At 47.4% G+C, this 23,347-nt stretch overlaps 1 protein-coding gene across 1 annotated transcript in view; it reads left to right on the top strand.

The window, feature by feature from the left end:
- Positions 1–21,821, top strand: part of CSAD (cysteine sulfinic acid decarboxylase) — a 66,134-nt gene extending 44,313 nt beyond the window's left edge. Inside the window, exons 12-15 of the mRNA XM_056560423.1 lie at positions 2,659–2,858; positions 4,341–4,392; positions 19,862–19,951; positions 21,338–21,821. Coding sequence (XP_056416398.1) covers positions 2,659–2,858; positions 4,341–4,392; positions 19,862–19,951; positions 21,338–21,511 — 516 coding nt within the window. The 3' untranslated portion in view covers positions 21,512–21,821. The remainder of the gene's footprint in view (positions 1–2,658; positions 2,859–4,340; positions 4,393–19,861; positions 19,952–21,337) is intronic.
- The last annotated feature ends 1,526 nt before the right edge of the window (positions 21,822–23,347 follow it).

Raw genomic sequence — 23,347 nt, 5'->3', positions numbered from 1 at the left:
CCATTCTTTGTGGTGTAAGGCCGTCACCCTCTGCCCCCCCCCCTCCCCATTCCCACTTCTTCTGGAGTTCCTGCCGTGGATGAAGTAGACTGGGACTTCTCCGCTATCTGGAAGGAGACTCAAAAGTCACTCCTGCTGGCCTTGTCTCGAATGAAGAGACATGCAGATAAAAAGAGAAGAACTCCTCCTGTCTTTCTCCCTGGGGACATACGCTTTCGTGTCTCTAGCTACAAGTTGGGTCCTCGCTACCTCGGTCCTTTTAAAATCAAGAATCAGATTAATTCTGTCTCTTACAAACTTCATCTTCCTTCTTCTCTTCGCATTCCTAACTCTTTCCATGTGTCTCTTCTCAAACCTCTTGTGCTTAACCGCTTTTCTCCCAAGGTTACTGTTCCCGCTCCTGTTTCTGGCACCTCTGATGTCTTCGCTGTCAAAGAGATCCTTGCCTCCAAGATAGTCTGAGGTAAAAGATTTTTTTTAATTGATTGAGAGAATTGTTTCCCTGAAGAGAGGTCCTGGGAACCTGAGGCCAACATTTTTGACAAGGAGCTTGTCCGCAGATTCCAGGGCTCCAAAAAGAGGGGGAGACCTAAAGGGGGGTACTGTTACGCCACGGCGTTCTTCTGTCTGCAGCGCCCCTGTCAGACCCGCTGACCGGGAGCGCTGCACTGTTACTGCTGGTGGGGATGCGATCCGCGTAGCGGGACGCGCCCGCCCGCGGGTCGCATCCCAATCGTCTCACCTGTCCCATTCCCCTGCTGTCATGTCCCGGCACGTGTGGACCCGCTCTCTAGGGCGCGTGCATGCCGGCTCTCTGAAATTTAAAGGGCCAGTGCACCACTAATTGGTTGTAATCACTCCCATTCCATATAAAAACCCACTTCCCCTTCCTGTCCTTGCCGGACCTTGTTGCCCTAGTGCCCTGAGAAAGCATTTTGTGTATCCCAAGCCTGTGTATCCAGACCCTTGCCGTTGCCCCTGACTATGAACCATTGCTGCCTGCCCTGCCCTTCTGCTACGTCCGACCTTGCTCTTGCCTTTTCCCTGTGTACCCCGCTTGTCTCAGCTGTCAGTGGGGTTGAGTCGCTATCGGGTGGAATGACCTGGGGGTTACCTGCCGCTGCAAGTCCATCCCACTTTGCGGTGGGCTCTGGTGAAAACCAGTAACCCCTTAGATTCCGTTCCCCTGATACGGCCCACGCCATCACCTCACTGACACAGAGGATCCACCTCCAGTGTCCTCTCTGCATACCAGTCCGGATCCTGACACGGACATTTCAACAGGGGCCTGATGGTATACACTTAATATTATTAAAAGAGCTTAGTGGTGAACTAGCAAAATTGTTAACTGATTTATTTAACCAATCACTGGTAACAGGAGTCGTCCCAGAACATTGGAAATTAGCAAATGTCGTGCCCATTCACAAGAAAGGTAGTAGGGAGGAATCAAGCAACTATAGGCAAGTAAGTCTGACATCAATAGTGGGGAAATTAATGGAAACCCTACTCTGGCAACTGAAATTTAATGTGGATAAGTGCAAGATAATGCACCTGGGGCGTAAAAACCCTCGGGCAGAATATAGAATATTTGACACAGTCCTGACCTCAGTATCCAAGGAAAGGGATTTAGGAGTAATTATTACAGAAGACTTAAAGGTAGGAAGACAATGTAATAGAGCAGCAGGAAATGCTAGCAGAATGCTTGGATGTATGGGGAGAGGTATAAGCAGTAGAAAGAGAGAAGTGCTCATGCTGCTGTACAGAACACTGGTGTGGCCTCACTTGGAGTATTGTGCGCAGTACTAGAGGCCGTATCTCCAAAAGTATATAGATACTCTAGAGAGAGTTCAGAGAAGAGCTACTAAACTAGTACATGGATTGTAGGAGAAAACTTACCAGGAAAGGTTAAAGGACCTTAACATGTATAGCTTGGAAGAAAGAAGAGACAGAGGGGATATGATAGAGACTTTTAAATACATAAAGGGAATCAAACGGTAAAGGAGGAGAGCATATTCAAAATAAGAAAAACTACCACAAGAGGACATAGTTTTAAATTAGAGGGGCAAAGGTTTAAAAGTAATACCAGGAAGTATTACTTTACTGAGAGAGTAGTGGATGCATGGATTAGCCTTCCTGCAGAAGTGGTCGCTGCAAATACAGTGATGGAGTTTAAGCATGGATGGGATAAGCATAAGGCTATCCTTCATACAAGATAGGGCCAGGGACTATTGATAGGATTCAGATTATTGGGCAGACTGGATGGGCCAAATGGTTCTTATCTGCCGACACATTCTATGTTTCTTTATTTTTATGTACCTTGTTAAAGTCTCAGTTTCATAGTTTTCAACCACCTCACTGGTTGACCTTAATGACATCATAGCAAAGCTAATGCAGACTTATAGTCTGCAAACATTTTGTAAAATGCAATACACATAGTTTAATGTGTGACAAAATCCATAATTCATGAGACATTTTATATATTTCACCTGGCTGAGTCCTTGTTTAGTCAGACAGTAAAGCTTTCTCGGTATACATTAGATTGCCTGTTGATCCAAATAAAAAAGATAACTTATGTGTATGGACTTAGAGAATGCACATTACTGCTTTGCTATGACAGAAATACATTAAGATACGTACACTGTCTCCCTTTCTTTACAGCAAATACTAGAACAATGTCATTCAGCTAAAGCAACCTACCTGTTCCAAACAGACAAATTTTACAGCCTGAAGTATGACACTGGTGATAAATCAATCCAATGTGGTCGCCGAGTAGACTGCCTGAAACTCTGGCTAATGTGGAAAGCACTTGGATCCAAGGGGCTGGAGAGAAGAGTGGACAGGGTGCTGGAGCATACAAGGTACAATGGATTGTCTTATCACGTGGCTCTGGCTGTCTAACACTGGCGCTCTATTGGAGTTTATATACATAAGACGTAAGTCAGACAAACCTGACAATTTCAGTAAGACCAGATGACTATTTTAAATGGGGTGTGTCCCAACTCTTTGATGGTAGATGACAAGTGAAAGAAGCATGGGCAAGATGGATTTCAACATACCTGATCCTTTATTCCCATTAGAAAATATTGATACCAGAGGTGTAAAGCAATATCTTGTACCCCTTTTCCCACTGAAAACACAAGTTGAGCATTCATGCCTATTGGGTGTGGGAGATTAGCTCCATGGAACCAGTCGAATAGCTGCAAAATAGTAGTCAGAGAGAGGGACACAGGAGTATTGTTTAAACAGCGCTTATTCTGTTTTTATTGTTCAATAACAAAACAAATACAGCCTTTAACTTGAGACACAAAACAAATGTCACGTTTTGACAATACGGTCACCGGATCCGGCTGGGGGGAGTGAAAAATCACTATCTGACTCCGGTCAGCTCAGTCAAATGAATGAGATACAGGCTGGGTCCGGCTGGGATACGGGAGTGACCGATTTTCACTCCCTCCCATCCGGATCCGGTGACCGTATTGTCAATACGTAGTGTGAACCCAGCCTTACTCACACAAGGTAAATGTCCCCTTTTTGAGGCTGCCCACCTCAGTATTCCAACTCTCCTCAGAGCTTCCTCACAGCCTCCCAATGCTTACTCGGTTATACCTATTGTAAGCCCAGTATTAATTGGCCTTAGCACCTGTGCTGACTTGGGGCCAACCTGAAAACCTGGACTGGCTGAGGAAGAAGATAAAAGGCCAAATCTACCAAACCTGACTTTCATGCATTAAAAATCCTGGCCCGATAACAGGACTTACCAAATTTCCTAGCAAGCTGAGTCTTGCTAGGGATTTTAACTATTACTCATATCTTCTCCAGCTTTCTCTGGATGGAATATGTGCTTCCTAAAACCTAGTATTCACATACGATAAGTACCTTGGGGAAACATACCAATCCCCGAAGACCATTCCTGTCAATGTCTCACAGGAAGTATCAGGAGCAATAGCTGTCAGCTGAAAGTGCTATTTAGGGTATATGGCCACTTTCAAGTTCCATTTACCATGGATAATCACATGGTTTCACTTGGCTTCTGGGAGTACAGACATGTCTACAGTACTATGGTATTTTACCCAATAAAAAAACACAGAAACCAAACAGATCTCAATAAAGTCAGAATACTTACATTTTCATCCCTTAAAAATTGATCCATTCAAAAATGAATCTTTATTTCAGATTTGAACTCGATCTCTATTTCTACAAACAAAAGACTACCACAGGGCAATAATACGTGATTTTCAATCATTTCTAGCACCTACATAATGTTCCCAGCTCTTCCTAGTAAATATTAATGATTTGATATAATCTTTTTAACTGATAATCCATGCTTTACTGTTCTTCAGATATATGGTTGAGGAGATGAAGAAGAGAGATGGCTTCCGCCTGGTTATCGAGGTAAGACTTCTGAAGGTTCCATCTCCAGGATATTATTGCTGTTTAGAAATATATCATAACATATTATCCAAAATACAAATCAGAAGTGCTGATAGATAATTCTCAATGCATATATGGTGGTCACTCACCTTACAATATAAACTCATCAACAGGATGACCAAAATGGCTGTGCTGGTAATTTAGCTACCAGCTAGGAATTCAATGTCACTATTCATTTTTATGGGACACTGATATCAGACCCGTAGAGATGAATAGTAAAAGTGACTTCCCAACTACACAGAAAAAGGTGCGTAATTTGGCAAATCAGATCACCAGTCACATAATATAACAGCTGGACCAACAGGTCACCTAGCTTGAAAATAAGGCTGCCAGCAAATGAATTACTAGGGCAGCTATTTAGCGTATCTACATTATTGTTGGGCAGTGCAAAATATATCCCTGCAATGTTGTTTTAACTTTAGACCATAACTCAATGGAAAACTAGTACTTTATCAAAAAAATAAATAAAAATATGAACATAACTAATACAGTTAAAGTGGTTGTCCAGTGTAAAAAAATGTTTACAGTATTGTCCCCATCCTAATGAAAATTTTAAATCATCTTTCTCAGCTCCCTCGTCGCTCTGGTACTGGGGCGCTCCATCTGTGGTTGGTGACTGGTTTCCCTGCAGATGCAGAACTGTTACGCCGAGCGCTCCGGGTCCCCGCTCCTCCCCGGAGCGCTCGCTTCACTCTCCCCGCGGCAGCGCTCCGGTCACGTCCTCTGACCCGGGGCGCTGCGATTCCGCTGCCAGCCGGGATGCGATCCGCGATGCGGGTAGCGCCCGCTCGCGATGCGCACCCCGGCTCCCCTACCTGACTCGCTCTCCGTCTGTTCTGTCCCGGCGCGCGCGGCCCCGCTCCCTAGGGCGCGCGCGCGCCGGGTCTCTGCGATTTAAAGGGCCACTGCGCCGCTGATTGGCGCAGTGGTCCCAATTAGTGTGTTCACCTGTGCACTTCCCTATATCACCTCACTTCCCCTGCACTCCCTTGCCGGATCTTGTTGCCTTAGTGCCAGTGAAAGCGTTCCTTGTGTGTTCCTTGCCTGTGTTTCCAGACCTTCTGCCGTTGCCCCTGACTACGATCCTTGCTGCCTGCCCCGACCTTCTGCTACGTCCGACCTTGCTTGTGCCTACTCCCTTGTACCGCGCCTATCTTCAGCAGCCAGAGAGGTGAGCCGTTGCTAGTGGATACGACCTGGTCACTACCGCCGCAGCAAGACCATCCCGCTTTGCGGCGGGCTCTGGTGAAAACCAGTAGTGGCTTAGAACCGGTCCACTAGCACGGTCCACGCCAATCCCTCTCTGGCACAGAGGATCCACTACCTGCCAGCCGGCATCGTGACAGTAGATCCGGCCATGGATCCCGCTGAAGTTCCTCTGCCAGTTGTCGCTGACCTCACCACGGTGGTCGCCCAGCAGTCACAACAGATAGCGCAACAAGGCCAACAGCTGTCTCAACTGACCGTTATGCTACAACAGTTACTACCACAGCTTCAGCAGTCATCTCCTCCGCCAGCTCCTGCACCTCCTCCGCAGCGAGTGGCCGCTCCTGGGATACGCTTATCCTTGCCGGATAAATTTGATGGGGACTCTAAGTTTTGCCGTGGCTTTCTTTCCCAATGTTCCCTGCATCTGGAGATGATGTCGGACCTGTTTCCCACTGAAAGGTCTAAGGTGGCTTTCGTAGTCAGCCTTCTGTCCGGAAAAGCCCTGTCATGGGCCACACCGCTCTGGGACCGCAATGACCCCGTCACTGCCTCTGTACACTCCTTCTTCTCGGAAATCCGAAGTGTCTTTGAGGAACCTGCCCGAGCCTCTTCTGCTGAGACTGCCCTGTTGAACCTGGTCCAGGGTAATTCTTCCGTTGGCGAGTATGCCGTACAATTCCGTACTCTTGCTTCAGAATTGTCCTGGAATAATGAGGCCCTCTGCGCGACCTTCAAAAAAGGCCTATCCAGCAACATTAAAGATGTTCTGGCCGCACGAGAAATTCCTGCTAATCTACATGAACTTATTCACCTAGCCACTCGCATTGACATGCGTTTTTCCGAAAGGCGTCAGGAACTCCGCCAAGATATGGACTCTGTTCGCACGAGGCGTTTCTTCTCCTCGGCTCCTCTCTCCTCTGGTCCCCTGCAATCTGTTCCTGTGCCTCCCGCCGTGGAGGCTATGCAGGTCGACCGGTCTCGCCTGACACCTCAAGAGAGGACACGACGCCGTATGGAGAACCTCTGCCTGTACTGTGCTAGTACCGAACACTTCCTGAGAGATTGTCCTATCCGTCCTCCCCGCCTGGAAACACGTACGCTGACTCCGCACAAAAGTGAGACAGTCCTTGATGTCTACTCTGCTTCTCCACGTCTTACTGTGCCTGTGCGGATGTCTGCCTCTGCCTTCTCCTTCTCTACAGTGGCCTTCTTGGACTCTGGATCTGCAGGAAATTTTATTTTGGCCTCTCTCGTCAACAGGTTCAACATCCCGGTGACCAGTCTCGCCAGACCCCTCTACATCAATTGTGTAAATAATGAAAGATTGGACTGTACCATACGTTTCCGCACGGAGCCCCTTCTTATGAGCATCGGATCTCATCATGAGAGGATTGAACTTTTGGTCCTCCCCAATTGCACCTCGGAAATTCTCCTTGGACTTCCCTGGCTTCAACTTCATTCCCCTACCCTGGATTGGTCCACTGGGGAGATCAAGAGTTGGGGGTCCTCTTGTTCCAAGAACTGTCTAAAACCGGTTCCCAGTAACCCTTGCCGTAACTCTGTGGTTCCTCCAGTAACCGGTCTCCCTAAGGCCTATATGGACTTCGCGGATGTTTTCTGCAAAAAACAAGCTGAGACTCTACCTCCTCACAGGCCTTATGATTGCCCTATCGACCTCCTCCCGGGCACTACTCCACCCCGGGGCAGAATTTATCCTCTCTCTGCCCCAGAGACTCTTGCCATGTCCGAATACGTCCAGGAGAATCTAAAAAAGGGCTTTATCCGTAAATCCTCCTCTCCTGCCGGAGCCGGATTTTTCTTTGTGTCCAAAAAAGATGGCTCCCTACGTCCTTGCATTGACTACCGCGGTCTTAATAAAATCACGGTTAAGAACCGCTACCCCTTACCCCTCATCTCTGAACTCTTTGATCGCCTCCAAGGTGCCCACATCTTCACTAAATTGGACTTAAGAGGCGCCTATAACCTCATCCGCATCAGAGAGGGGGACGAGTGGAAAACGGCATTTAACACCAGAGATGGACACTTTGAGTATCTGGTCATGCCCTTTGGACTGTGCAACGCCCCTGCCGTCTTCCAAGACTTTGTCAATGAAATTTTTCGTGATCTGTTATACTCCTGTGTTGTTGTATATCTGGACGATATCCTAATTTTTTCTGCCAATCTAGAAGAACACCGCCAGCATGTCCGTATGGTTCTTCAGAGACTTCGTGACAACCAACTCTATGCCAAAATTGAGAAATGTCTGTTTGAATGCCAATCTCTTCCTTTTCTAGGATATTTGGTCTCTGGCCAGGGACTACTGATGGATCCAGACAAACTCTCTGCCGTCTTAGATTGGCCACGCCCCTCCGGACTCCGTGCTATCCAACGCTTTTTGGGGTTCGCCAATTATTACAGGCAATTTATTCCACATTTTTCTACCATTGTGGCTCCTATCGTGGCTTTAACCAAAAAAAATGCTGATCCCAAGTCCTGGCCTCCTCAAGCAGAAGACGCCTTTAAACGACTCAAGTCTGCCTTTTCTTCGGCTCCCGTCCTCTCCAGACCTGACCCTTCCAAACCCTTCCTATTGGAGGTTGATGCCTCCTCAGTGGGAGCTGGAGCTGTTCTTCTACAAAAAAATTCTTCCGGGCATGCTGTCACTTGTGGTTTTTTCTCTAGGACCTTCTCTCCAGCGGAGAGGAACTACTCCATCGGGGATCGAGAGCTTCTAGCCATTAAATTAGCACTTGAGGAATGGAGGCATCTGCTGGAGGGATCAAGTTCTCCTGTTATTATCTACACCGACCACAAGAACCTCTCCTACCTCCAGTCTGCCCAACGGCTGAATCCTCGTCAGGCCCGGTGGTCTCTGTTCTTTGCCCGATTTAATTTTGAGATTCACTTTCGTCCTGCCGATAAGAACATTAGGGCCGATGCTCTCTCTCGTTCCTCGGATGCCTCAGAAGTTGAACTCTCTCCGCAACACATCATTCCACCTGACTGCCTGATCTCCACTTCTCCTGCCTCCATCAGGCAGACTCCTCCAGGAAAGACCTTTGTTTCTCCTCGCCAACGCCTCGGAATCCTCAAATGGGGTCACTCCTCCCATCTCGCAGGTCATGCGGGTATCAAGAAATCTGTGCAACTCATCTCCCGCTTCTATTGGTGGCCGACTCTGGAGACGGATGTTGTGGACTTTGTGCGAGCCTGCACTATCTGTGCCCGGGATAAGACTCCTCGCCAGAAGCCCGCTGGTTTTCTTCATCCTCTGCCTGTCCCCGAACAGCCTTGGTCTCTGATTGGTATGGATTTTATTACTGATTTACCCCCTTCCCGTGGCAACACTGTTATTTGGGTGGTCGTTGATCGATTCTCCAAAATGGCACATTTCATCCCTCTTCCTGGTCTTCCTTCTGCGCCTCAGTTGGCTAAACAATTTTTTATACACATTTTTCGTCTTCACGGGTTGCCTACCCAGATTGTCTCGGATAGAGGCGTCCAATTCGTGTCTAAATTCTGGAGGGCTCTCTGTAAACAACTCAAGATTAAATTAAATTTTTCTTCTGCATATCATCCCCAGTCCAATGGACAAGTAGAAAGGATTAACCAGATCTTGGGTGATTATTTGCGACATTTTGTTTCCTCCCGCCAGGATGACTGGGCAGATCTCCTCCCATGGGCCGAATTCTCGTATAACTTCAGGGTCTCTGAGTCTTCCTCCAAATCCCCATTTTTCGTGGTGTACGGCCGTCACCCTCTTCCCCCCCTCCCTACTCCCTTGCCCTCTGGTCTGCCCGCTGTGGATGAAATTTCTCGTGACCTTTCCATCATATGGAGAGAGACCCAAAATTCTCTCTTACAGGCTTCATCACGCATGAAGAAGTTCGCAGATAAGAAAAGAAGAGCTCCCCCCGTTTTTTCCCCTGGAGACAAGGTATGGCTCTCCGCTAAATATGTCCGCTTCCGTGTCCCTAGCTACAAGTTGGGACCACGCTATCTTGGTCCTTTCAAAATTTTGTGTCAAATTAATCCTGTCTCTTATAAACTTCTTCTTCCTCCCTCTCTTCGTATCCCTAATGCCTTTCACGTCTCTCTTCTCAAACCACTCATCCTCAACCGTTTTTCTCCTAAATCTGTTCCTCCCACTCCTGTTTCCGGCTCCTCGGACATCTTCTCGGTCAAAGAAATTTTAGCTGCCAAAAAGGTCAGAGGGAAAAATTTTTTTTTAGTGGACTGGGAGGGTTGTGGTCCTGAAGAGAGATCCTGGGAACCTGAGGACAACATCCTAGACAAAAGTCTGCTCCTCAGGTTCTCAGGCTCTAAGAAGAGGGGGAGACCCAAGGGGGGGGGTACTGTTACGCCGAGCGCTCCGGGTCCCCGCTCCTCCCCGGAGCGCTCGCTTCACTCTCCCCGCGGCAGCGCTCCGGTCACGTCCTCTGACCCGGGGCGCTGCGATTCCGCTGCCAGCCGGGATGCGATCCGCGATGCGGGTAGCGCCCGCTCGCGATGCGCACCCCGGCTCCCCTACCTGACTCGCTCTCCGTCTGTTCTGTCCCGGCGCGCGCGGCCCCGCTCCCTAGGGCGCGCGCGCGCCGGGTCTCTGCGATTTAAAGGGCCACTGCGCCGCTGATTGGCGCAGTGGTCCCAATTAGTGTGTTCACCTGTGCACTTCCCTATATCACCTCACTTCCCCTGCACTCCCTTGCCGGATCTTGTTGCCTTAGTGCCAGTGAAAGCGTTCCTTGTGTGTTCCTTGCCTGTGTTTCCAGACCTTCTGCCGTTGCCCCTGACTACGATCCTTGCTGCCTGCCCCGACCTTCTGCTACGTCCGACCTTGCTTGTGCCTACTCCCTTGTACCGCGCCTATCTTCAGCAGCCAGAGAGGTGAGCCGTTGCTAGTGGATACGACCTGGTCACTACCGCCGCAGCAAGACCATCCCGCTTTGCGGCGGGCTCTGGTGAAAACCAGTAGTGGCTTAGAACCGGTCCACTAGCACGGTCCACGCCAATCCCTCTCTGGCACAGAGGATCCACTACCTGCCAGCCGGCATCGTGACAAGAACATAGTGTCTAGAGCCGGGGAAACTGACGGTGCACCTTACCAATCAGTGTCAGAGGCAGGACCCATCTGCGACCGGCAATTGGGGACATTATTGTAAAAAAGTTTTATACCACACGACCTCTTTAAGCAAGTTCGTACATAGAAAAGTAAAAAAGATGCGTTAGAAGTGGGTGAATAACTTCCAGTATGGACAGAAGTATCACTAAGTTTTCACATATGTTTTGATTGGTTGGGGTTTGGATGTTCAGATCCCAACCTATCACTAGAATGAGCTGGGAGAAGACCGTGGTAAGCATGTGTGGTGAGCCACGGGGTGTGATGTGAGGTGTAAGGGGCAGATGGTCTTGCCAAGGGGTAGATGGTAATAACCTCTTCATGTTCATGAGACCAGGGCGTGGTTTGCCTATGTAATCCCCCTAAGGTAATCCTGTTAGTCATAGGTTAGGCAGGGATAAATGATAGTCCAAGGCCAGGTTAAGGTTAACCCCTTAAGGACGCAGGGTTTTTCAGTTTTTGCACTTTCGTTTTTTCCTCCTTACCTTTTAAAAATCAGAGCCCTTTCAAATTTCCACCTAAAAATCCATATTATGGCTTATTTTTGGCGTCACCAATTCTACTTTGCAGTGACATTAGTCATTTTATCCAAAAATTCACAGCAAAACGGGGAAAAAAATCATTGTGCAACAAAATCAAAGAAAAAACGGCATTTTGTACATTTTGGAGCCTTCCGTTTCTACGCAGTGCATATTTCTGTAAAAATGACACCTTATCATTATTCTGTAGGTCCATACAGTTAAAATGGTACCCTACTTATATAGGTTGGATATTGTTGTACTTCGGAAAAAAATCATAACTACATGCAAGAAAATGTATACGTTTAAAAATGTCCTCTTTTGACCCCTATAACTTTTTTATTTTTCCACGTACAGGGCGGTATGAGGACTCATTTTTTGCACCGTGATCGGAAGTTTTTATCGGTACCATTTTTGTTTTGAACAGACTTTTTGATCACTTTTTATTCATTTTTTTTTTAAACTGTTAATTTTTATTAGAGTTTTGTCATAGAAATATCAACACACAATCAAAGAAGGGGGGAAGAGCCCCAGATATAGGGAGCATTCAAAAAAATGAGTAAACAAGTCTGCAAAAGAATATAAAGCAATTCCAAAGGTCAACGGAAGTAATGTGAGTTCGAGCATTAAAAAGAGGGGGGGGGGGAGACAAACAAGGACAAGGGAACATCAGGGAGTAGGGGGGGGGGGAGAGGAAACACACAAAGGCAGAAAAGAAAACAAAGCCAGTAGAAGAGAGACAGTCAAAGAGAGACGAATAGGTCAAGGAATTATGTGTGAGTGTAACGATCCCACGGATCCCATATGGAGAGAAAGTGTGGAATAGTGTTGTTCAGGGAGGCAGTGAGGGATTCCAGGGAGTGGATCTCTCTGATCCTGGCCACGAGGTCACCCTCAGGAGGGGGGCAATTTGTTTCCAATACTTAGCAATTAGAGTCTTAGCTGCTAGAACTATATGCAAAAACAATTTGAACGGTTTCTTAGCCAGGGTTGTGGTAGATAAGTGCAGTAGGTAGACCAGGGGATCAAGGGGTACCCGAAAGCCCAAAACTTCCCTAAGAAGAGTCTGCACCTGCGTCCAATAAGGGATTATTAGTGGGCAGGTCCAAAATATGTGGTATGTATTCCCTAACCCGACCCCACATCTCCAACACTGAGGAGGGATATCAGGGTTGAATCTATTTAGAAGAACCGGGATATGATACCAGCCCATAATCATCTTATATTGGGTTTCCTTATAGGCAGTGCAGATTGAGGCCCGGGAGGCCCGGTCCCAAATCACCCTCCACTGTGGAATCGTAATGGCTGTGCCGAGGGCTTCCTCCCAACGCTCCATATAGCGATGAGAGGGGGCGGCTCCATCAGGGGGGGAAACCAAAAGCGAGTAAATGCTGGAAAGAAGTCCCTTCGTCTGGGGCCCACTCCTACACAACCTCTCAAAGCTGGTAGGGAGAGACACCACCAACGAGTTCACTGTGAAGACAAGTAGTGTCTCAGCTGCATATATTGGGCCTGAGCAGAGGCAGGGAGGTCTGAACGGGATTGCAAGTCTACAAAGGGTAAGAGAACCCGGGTAACCGGGTTAACCACATCGGCCCAGCAAAATAAGCCCCTAGACCCCCACACCCCTACCATACTAGAAGAACCACCCGGGGGGAATGCAGGGTGATACAAAAAGGACTGCATTGGAGAGAAGGGGGAAAGCAGACAGAATCGCCTAGCGCAGTAGGTCCAGACATATTTCGTGAAGGACATTGGGCCTAGTAGGGGATGAGGAGGGGGCGGGAGTGGAAAGGACCACAGGAAAGTATTAGGATGCACTGGCGCAAGCCATAATTTCTCAAGCTCCATCGATTTACTATAGGCCCGATGAGTAGACCATGCCGCCAGGTGACGTAAATGGGCTGCCCCGTAATATTTCACCATGTCAGGTACCCCCAAAGGAACGACTCGCCATCATCACTGACATAGGGAGTCTATGACGTCTAGCGTTCCAGATGAACCGGAAAATAGCCGACTGAAACGACCGCAGCATCACCAGGGGAACCCGTACCGGCAGCGTTTTGAAAAAGTACAGCTATTTCGGCAAAATCGTCATCTTAACCGCGGCGATCCGTCCAAAAAGGGAGATGCATTGGGACTGCCATTTGTCCAATAGGGCGCGGAGCTCCCGGAATAAAGTGGGGAAATTGACAGAGTACAGTGAAGAATAGTTAGGGGAGAGAGAGACTCCTAGATATTGAATAGCAGAAGGAGACCAGCGAAAGGAGTAAGAAGAGCGCAGTTGAGACACCAAAGGAAGAGGGAGATTGATAGGCATAGCTTCTGATTTAGACAGGTTGACCTTATAACCCGATAGCAGGCCATATTCATGTAGCAGGTTATATAGGGAGGGCAAGGATAAGAGGGGATTGGTAAGGGTAGGCAATACATCATCCGCAAAGAGACATACCTTAAAAGACCTGTCATGCAAAGAAATACCCGAAATATCCGGGCTATTCCGAATTAGTGCCGCCAACGGCTCAATGCAGAGGGCAAAAATCAGAGGGGACAGTGGGCACCCTTGTCTAGTCCCATTGTAAAGGGTAAAGGAGGGGGAGGAGTCAGAGGGAAGCTTGAGAGAGGCGGTGGGAGAGGAGTAGAGACCCCGCAGAGCTGTGAGAAAGTTACCCGTGATTCCAAATTTACGTAAAGTAGCAAACAGAAAAGGCCAGCCCAACCTATCAAATGCTTTTTCGGCATCCAAACTCAAAATCAACGCATGTTCCGACCTCTTGTTGACCAGATCAACAAGGTCGACTACCCGCCGAGTATTATCACCACCCTGGTGACGGGGGATGAAACCGACTTGATCCTTATGAATTAGTGTTGGGAGGAAGCTACAAAGACGGGTAGCCAGAACCTTTGAGAATAGCTTCAAATCCGAATTCAGCAGGGCAATAGGCCTATAACTAGAACAGTCATGAGGATCTTTATTCGGCTTCAGAATCAGGGTAATCAAGGAGTGTAAAAACGTCTGCGGTATCCCCCCCCCCTCCATCAGGACCCGGGGAGCGCCCCGCCGGAAGAGATTTAAGCACCTCGGCGAGTTCCTCTATCGTAACTGGCGCGTTCAGGGACTCCCTGTCAGTGGCAGAGAGAGCCGGAAGGTCAAATCTAGAGAGGAAAGAATCTAATGCCACAGCTCGCTCGTCCGGGTCCGAGGGGAGTTGAGTAGGGAGGGAATAGAGTTTAGAATAGTAGTCGTGAAAGAGGAAAGCAATAGAATTCGGATGGTAGTGAAGAGTTCCTGTCGCGTCCCTCAGGGCAGAAGGGGCCTGAGTAGCCGCGCGGTCCCTCAAACGCCTCGCTAGCATCGTGTGCGCTTTATTACCCTTTTCATAAAATCTCTGCTTAGCAAAAAGCAGCTGACGTTCGACTCTATGAAGAGCCAAATCCCTCAGCCGGGACCGGGCCTCTACCAGACGTCTCAAGACCGTGAGGGAGGGAGCAGTCAACAAGGTGGCCTCTAAAGCAGAAACCTGCGCCTTAAGTTCTCGGGAGCGATTCAGAGCATCACGTTTCAGCCTGGAGCCCAAAGCAATACAATGGCTCTGGATCACCGCCTTGTGGGCCTCCCATAACATAGCCGGAGAAGACACTGTGCCCTCATTCTCGGCAAAATAGTCAATAATGCTCTGTAAGATCGTATCCCGAGAAGAAGGAGTCTTGAGCAATGAGGGGGGAAGAGGTAAAGGGAGAGAAAGTCACGAGGACAGGGCTATGATCGAACCAGGAAATAGGTTCCATAGAGGCAGTTGAGAGCATCCGCACCATTGGGAGATTGCCGAAAAAATAGTCTATACGCGTGGGTAGTTTATGGGGATGGGAGTAGAAAGAAAAGGAGCGATCAGAAGGGTGATTAATTCACCAGAGGTCTACAAGCGCCGCCGAACGCATCAATCGCCGGAAAAGCGTCTAGAGACGCAACTGTGGGTGAGAAGTGCGAGTGCCCACCACGGAGTGACGATCAGTCGAGGGTGAAAAAAACAGGTTAAAATCTCCCCCCAAGAGCCAGGCAGAAGGCAGGTATGCATGGAGGCGCTTCAGCACCCGACATAAGAAGGGAATTTGCGCAGTGTTAGGGGCGTAAACATTACAAAGGAGCAAGGGCTTGCCGCCCAGGGAACCATGGAGAATAATAAATCTACCCGAGGGGTCGGTATAGGTAGAGGAAACCTGCAAGGGACAGTGTCAGGACACTAGTATGGCCACACCCGCAACCTTCCTATCAGTGGCTGTAAAGAATGTTTGAGAGTAGAGATGCTGTAGGAACTGGAAAGAGCCCGTCCTGTCAAAGTGCGTCTCCTGAATAAATGTGATATCAGCCTTTAGTGCTATCAGCTCACGCTGCAGCAGACGTCTCTTAGTGGGGGAGTTAAGACCCTTAACATTCAGAGAAACGCACTTAGCCATGAGGGGGTAAATAAGTGTGGGGCAGGCGCAGTGTAAAGTACTTACTCAGATCAGATGATAGCGTACAATCAGGCCAGACAGAGGGTGTTGAGCACCAGATAGCAGGACATGACCTAGAGGGAAAGAACGAAAAACAAAGAGAGAACGACCGACCAAGAGGACACATCAGACAGGGGATCAGGGGGGCACAGGAAGGGGGGACCAACAGGTACAAAAGGAAGGGAACAAACAACAGATAGTACCATAGACAAACCATTGGCACAGAGGCCAAAGTGGAGACCAATTCTAAGAACAGCAATAAAATCAATAATGATAATGTGAACTCTGACAAGTAGTCGTTTGTCATAGCCTCCAAGGGGGAAGGTGGAAGAACACACTAGAGATGACCACTAGAAAACCGGATATCCCCTTAAAAGCCACACAAAAGGACAGCCCGTCCAGAGGACCCTCCAAAAGGAGCGGGTAACACTGCCAACAGGTCCCAGCACTAAGGGACAAAAAATAAAACAAGCAGAGTGAAGGGGTGTGAGATGAAAAGTCTCGCCATCAGTCAATCAGCTTCTGCATGAAAAAACTCACAAGTCCTCACAGTCAAGGCAAAGCAGGGTCCCAAGGGCCAGGTGGTGCAAAATTCTTGCCTCGACCAGCACGCTTTCCACGGACCGTCTGCCACACCGGGGGTAGAGGGGGGGGGGGTATCAGGTCCCAGTCCTGAAGCTGAGGAACAGGAACTTCTAGAGCAGCACAAAACTCTGGTAGATCAGCAACAGTTCGGAGGACAGCAGTGTGTCCATCTCTTCTAGCTAATAGAGCAAATGGGAAGGACCAGCGATACGGGATCTGCGCTGAGCGCAAGGTAGACAAAAGAGGCTGCAGCAACCGACTCTTACGTAAGGTGATCCAGGAAAGATCTTGGAATAGTTGGATGGGAGCCCCATCAAAATCAAAGGTCTTCAGGGTGCGGGACTTAGACATAATCTTCTCCTTGAGCTGAAAGTCAGCAACACAGCAGATGACATCCTGAGGAGGGCCATTCGTGGGGCGCGGGGGTAAGGCTCTGTGAGCCCGATCCAGCTTAATCTTATGAGAAGGAGGTTACCCCAGCATCATGTTAAAGATAGCCTCTAAGGTGACATGTAAATCCTCCACTTGCGTCGCCTCAGGGAGCCCACAGATACGAATGTTATTACGCCTGCCTCTGTTGTCAAGATCTTCGACATGTGCATGGAGATCAGTTAGGAAGGCTGTCTGGGCCAACATGGACCCCTGCAGGTCTCAGATGTAGGATCTTGTAGCATTGTGGGCATTCTCCAGGTCATCCACCCTTTGGGAGACACGGGCGAGATCCTTATGCATTTGGGCAATTTCAGCTCTGCAAGTATCCTTAACTTCTTCAATAAGCACCTTAAAATCCGCTTTAGATGAGAGAGGACCTGGCTAAAGTCCAACGAGGATACTGCTGAGGCAGGTACACCCGAGCAGTCCAAGTCAACGTCTGGGCCCTCGCTCCACGCTGAATGGTGGGCCCCAGGTCGGTGAGCATCCGGAGGGCCCGGTAAGGGCGCAGGGCCCCGCAAGGGTACAACCCCAGGGGGTCCCCCCGAGGAATCTTGAGTTGACATGAGTCTCTGAGATTTAGAGGAGTCACCAGAGGCAGAGCTTGAGGACCCCAGGGGGCCAGTCACCCTCCGCTGCAGGGGGCTGTGGTGGGACAGCAGATGAGGCAGGAGCTGCTCCTGCAGCAGGCAGAGCGGGGGGAGAAAGTGTGCAGGGAGGGGAGGAGGGAAGGGCTGTATGACCCAGATGCCCCTGGACGGAGTCTGCCAGCGTGGCCCTCTTAGTAGTAGAGCTGTAGGGCCTGAGGCAGCCTTAAAGTCACTGGTGGCAGTGGGAAGCAGAGATGGGGCCTCCAGCTGTTGTATTAGCCCTGCTTGATAGGAGGGAGGCAGGGAGGACACAGCCCCTCCACACAAAGGAGCAGTCTCTACGTCCTGGGAGAGCAGTAGGGGACTTATGGGGGGGGGGGGGGTGCCGACCAGGTCCAGGAGCAGTCCGGGAGAATGCAGGGCCCTCAGAGCGGAAGCGCAGATTGCGCGCGGGAACTGGAGAGCCAGGCGGGGAGGCCGGAGCTGAGGATGGCGTCTGTGTTAGGAACCTCCTGATCCCTCTCGGGGTGAGTTGAGCGGGGGGATCTGTCGGCGGTGTCTTCCGACGTCTGCGGGTACCTCTCGGCTTGAGGTAAGTGGGCTGTGTGCGGCTGTAAAGGCTAATGTTGCGGCGGTGAGGATGGAGCTCCGGGTTCAGGCGGCCATATTCCTCGGCGCCAAGCCACGCCCCCCCCACTTTTTATTCATTTTTTAATGGTATAAAAAGTGACCAAAAATACACTTTTTGGACTTTGGAATTTTTTTTACGTGGACGCCATTGACTGTGCGGTTTAATTAACGATATATTTTTATAGTTCGGACATTTACGCACGCGGCGATACCACATATGTTTATTTTTATTTACACTGTTTTATTTTTCTCATGGGAAAAGGGGGGTGATTCAAACTTTTATTAGGGAAGGGGTTAAATGACCTTTATAAACACTTTTTTTTTACTTTTTTTTGCAGTGTTATAGCTCCCATATGGACCTATAACACTGCACACACTCTCATGCTGATCACTGGCGTGTATTAATACACCTGTGATCAGTGTTATCAGTGCTTGACTGCTCCTGCCTGGATCTCAGGCACGGAGCAGTCATTCGTCGATCGGACACCGAGGAGGCAGGTAAGGGCCCTCCCGGTGTCCTTTAAGCTGTTCGGGATGCCGGGATTTCACCGCAGCGGTCCCGAACAGCCCGACTGAGCAGCCGGGTTACTTTCACTTTCATTTCAGACGCGGTGGTCAGCTTTGAGCGCCGCGTCTGAAGGGTTAATACAGGGCATCACAGCGATCGGGTTGATAGCCGCCGGGACTGACCCGATATGACGCGGGGACACCGCGTGACCCCGCGGCATATCGCGGGAGCTGGCGGAGGACATACATATACGTCCTTCGTTGTTAAGGAGTTAATGGTAGATTTTACTGAGGTTGTACAAGTATAACAGACTTTACAGGGTAGTGAGGTTCCCAGAGACCAGTAACACGAGGGACCTCTCAGCTTGCCGGGACTTGCAGTGACTTGACAGACTCTAGCGCAGCCACGCTGACTATAACTGACTTGATTTGACTGGAGATAGTGACAGCAGACAACGATGACTTGACTTACTGACTTGAGGCTACAATTCAGGCTTGAGGCCTCCAAATGTGCTGGACACTAGCTCTGAGACATCTGGACTGGACTTGACCTCAGGATCTAAGAGCGAGATTGTAGTACCTCCCCCTCTTATAAAGGGGGGCTGAGCAAGGAGCCCATAGGCTAGCTGGGGTCATCTGGTCACCTGGTGCCCTCTGGGTAACAAAACATAACAACCATGTGACTAACAACCATGTGACTATATCAAAGGTCCTTTACCCTAAGTACATAACTTATACACATTATGGGAGGAACACTGCAGGTGAGCCCTGAGGACGTACAGGGACTCAACCTGACAGGACTGTAGGAACATATCCCGTACTGGGACATGACACATGTTCTCTCCCAGCTCTGTGCCACGTGACCAAGACAACCTCATAATGTATCTCAAGGCACATGCACACAGAGAGCTGGGAGAAGAAACACTCAGTTGCTTTCTTCTCCATGCTGGTTTACCGATTGGACATTAGATCTCTACAATCAAAAGTTTTGTGAAAGTTCGGGTACCTTTTTCAGGTTCCTGTATAGTACACAGTAAAAATGTAACATGGAGTGAATAGTACAATACATATAGTAGTGTACTTAGAGACGCTACAAGACAGCCAGTCAACACATACTTGAAAAGTACCAAACCATTTATTGGAAGTCCTTCCCTCCAATGTGTTGCTCTTATTCACAAGCATTTTATTAGTGAAATACCTGCCCTGTAGGTTGGTACTGTCTGAAACACTGGTAAATACATCTAGGAGTAATAATAATGTGTGATACACAGAGCATGTGCATCACATCTGCCTTTGGATTCTGTATACAAACAGTATAATACATACTAATGTTTATTGTTCTACAGCCAGAGTTTGTGAACTTATGCTTTTGGTATGTTCCACCAAGCCTTCGAAACCAAGAGAATTCCCCAGATTTCTGGACCAGACTTGAAAAGGTATGAAACATTTTAGACAATTTGTCATTTATAGTCAGGGGTCAAGTCCTGGGAAAAAAGTGTGAAAACACACCCAAGATTTCCACTCATGGGCTGGTCCTGCAGGACTCCTGCTAATGGAAAAAGTACATAAACACTGTTCCTATGTGTTCCTGCAAGACTTAAGCCCTGTCTATCATATTTCATGTATGTATAGTACTCCATCTATTCCCTACTTCTTACTAATCTACTGAATGCAGGTTAGCAAGAAGATGGCTACAAGGGGACTAAAACTACAGAGACATATAGGTCTGCTGAGTAGCTGTAGACACAAATTGTACATACACAAAAGGGTAAGGTTGTGAGTACTACTTGTGTGGATCTTGGAATTGTGCTACTCTGTACAGTATTTGCCAAGTAATGACAATGAGAATTCTCATCTAAGGCTGACAAAACTTTTCTTAACACAATATACTGGTTTTAATGTAATGGGTTTGGTGGTCATATTGTTTTGATATAGTAGATTGGTAGTTGTTAAAGATGCCTTCACACTGCTTAATATGACATTAGAACAAAGAAACAAGCAATCCATAGGATAAAACCAGACTACACCCGGTGTGGGATAATCACAGGAAAACCGCCCACCCTGGTAGGTTGTGTAAGCTCATACACAACAATGGTAAAGTCGTAGAATAATGTGGGGTAGTCTGCTGCCCTCCGGCTGAGATGATGAGAAATAGCAGTGAAGAAGGACTTCAATGGATCCGGCCAGGTCACACCGGCACTGACAGACCCAGATGGACACAGCAAGGAAGATCAGACATAACTTTAATAACCAAGATGTAACGCGTTTTGTTGCGCATGCACAGCTTCCTCAGGCTTCCTTTCCATGCCTGAGGAAGCTGCGCATGGGCAGCGAGAGGCATTGCATCTTGGTTATTAAAGTTACATTTGATCCTCCTTGCCATGTCCATCTGAGTCTGTCAGCACCATGGTGAGCCGATCGTTCTTCCTCAATGCTATTTCTTAATATGAAATTAGGGCCACAAACAATGTCAGATAGTTGGTGCACCCCTTACTTAAACCATTGTCAGCCACACATCCCCTTTACAAAGGGTAATATTCAGCCAACTGGCAGTGATATTTAGGGCTGTATGATCCCAGCTCTAGTCTTTTACATGGGGCAATAATGGGGTTGACCCATTTGGCCAATAATCACCCTGTGTAAAAGGTGTTTTATAAACAAGCTTCTGAACTTGAGTTACTTTTAGTTATCTCAATGGCCAGCACTGGGGTTCTGGGTTCAACTCCAACCACAGGTAATGTCTATGTTGAGTCTGTATATTCTCCCAGTGTTTTGAAGTTCAATAAATACATTCTAATGAAAAATATTAAATGTCACTCCAGGTGGCTCCAGTAATAAAGGAAAGAATGATGAAGAACGGTTCAATGATGGTAGGCTACCAACCCCATGGAAGCAGAGTCAACTTCTTCAGGCAGATTGTTGTGAATCCACAAGTGACCAAAGAAGATCTAGACTTCTTCTTAGATGAAATTGAAAGGCTGGCTGTAGATCTGTGAATTATCTTCTCACTTGATATGATAATAATGTAATACATATACACGGAAAGCAGTTCTTCCATGGGGTGCTGATGGAATGGATGGCCAACATGGTCCACGTGCAATGCCTCCTTTTTTATGCAAGGTCCAGCATTATTGTAGTTGTGTCATCTGAACTTTAATATATATAACTTATATTTACATGAACAGGAAAAAAAACTGGAAAAAGTTAGAGGTACTAAGATATAGGGCTATAAGGTTTGGATTGGACAGACATAGCTACCTGCAACACTGAAAAAGGAACCAAAAAATTGTGCACTGGACTAATATCATAAAGACAAATAAATCTTTATTAAACAAATATGTATAAAAAGTAGAACATAATGTTAAAAGACTCCAGAACACACATAAAAGGTAGGTATGGAGGACCAATAGGGCATGGATATAAGCTGTAGCAGTAAATATATAAGGATAACAGTACCAAAGAAAACAATATGCACAGAAAGCAAAAGGAAACAATTAAATTGACAGGCTCTAGTATTAACAGAAGACCTCATCCATATATGGTGCCAGACCATACCTACCCGAACCTCAACGATCGTTTCACTCAGACGAGCTTCCTCAGGGGGCATGACTAACCAGGGTACCACCTTGCTATATATATATATATATATATATATATATATATATATATATATATATATATACACAACCACTGATATGTGTGATAGACAGACTGCCTCTCCAATCATTGTCCATGATCAAGCCATAAAATATGTGTAGAGACTAGAAAATTAACAAGGACTTACCCCTATTACGTGCATAGGTGCATGAACTGGTCCAGAAAATGTATGCCGGCATTAAGTGCCGGTGCTATGAGTCATGTGTGTTGTCAGATGATCAGAGCTTGCGATCACATGACCTGTCAGATCACATGACCTGTCCAATGCAGGAAGCAAGCGCACGAGCGCCGGCAAATTATGCCGGATGACCGTGCTCATGCTGCCAGTATCATGATCGCTGTCGTGTATGCACTGCTAAACAATTAAACAAGATAGATAAACAAGGGTCTAAATAAGGTCTAATCTAGACCTAGTATAAAGTGACAAGTGCAAAACAATATGAGGACCTAAATATATAGATCCAAATTTATGCATTAGTGTAAAAATTTATATAACATTATAATACGAGAGAAATTGGTGATTTAAAAAATATATATAAAAAAACTGGTCTGGCACCATATATTTAATAATAAAAATGAAAACACTTAAAACAAAGGGGAAGAAAAAATAAGTCCATAAGGTAATAATACAAAGGCCGGCAAAAGATGTTCAATTAAAGTGCAAGTCAGGAACAAAGGATGAGAACAATCCAGCAAAGGCGGTATCAACATAGAAGAACCATAAACAAGGGAGACAAAATCTAATTAAAATCATGAAAAATAAAAACGCAGCTAAAAAGTGAGCAACTCAAGGTTAGTCACTAGTGGATCAGAAACACTACAGACATTAATGACTATTGAGCGCAGAACGATGGACTAGACATAAAATATATTGTAAAATATATCACAAAAATAGAGCAAAGTTAAATGAGTCATTGACACCCAAAGGACAGACAGTTTTCAGTCTGTAAATCCACTGAATTTCCCATTGGGCCAGCAGTTTTTTTCAATTGCCTCATCTGGGACTATGAAAATTCCGATCTATGCCCCTTACCTTGAGACCAGTCGGATCACACGCATGATGCATTTTGAAATGCCGGGGGATGATGGTGAGTTTGGTGACATCATCTTGATCTGAAGCTGCCATGATTCCCAGAAAGTGTTTACGGATCCTCCTTTTGAATTCTCTTGTGGTA

Source organism: Hyla sarda, chromosome 2, assembly GCF_029499605.1.
Source record: "Hyla sarda isolate aHylSar1 chromosome 2, aHylSar1.hap1, whole genome shotgun sequence".
NCBI classification, from domain to species: Eukaryota; Metazoa; Chordata; class Amphibia; order Anura; family Hylidae; genus Hyla; species Hyla sarda.
The sequence above is the reverse complement of the archived record's forward strand: the minus strand, read 5'-3'. Positions and strand labels throughout refer to the sequence as shown.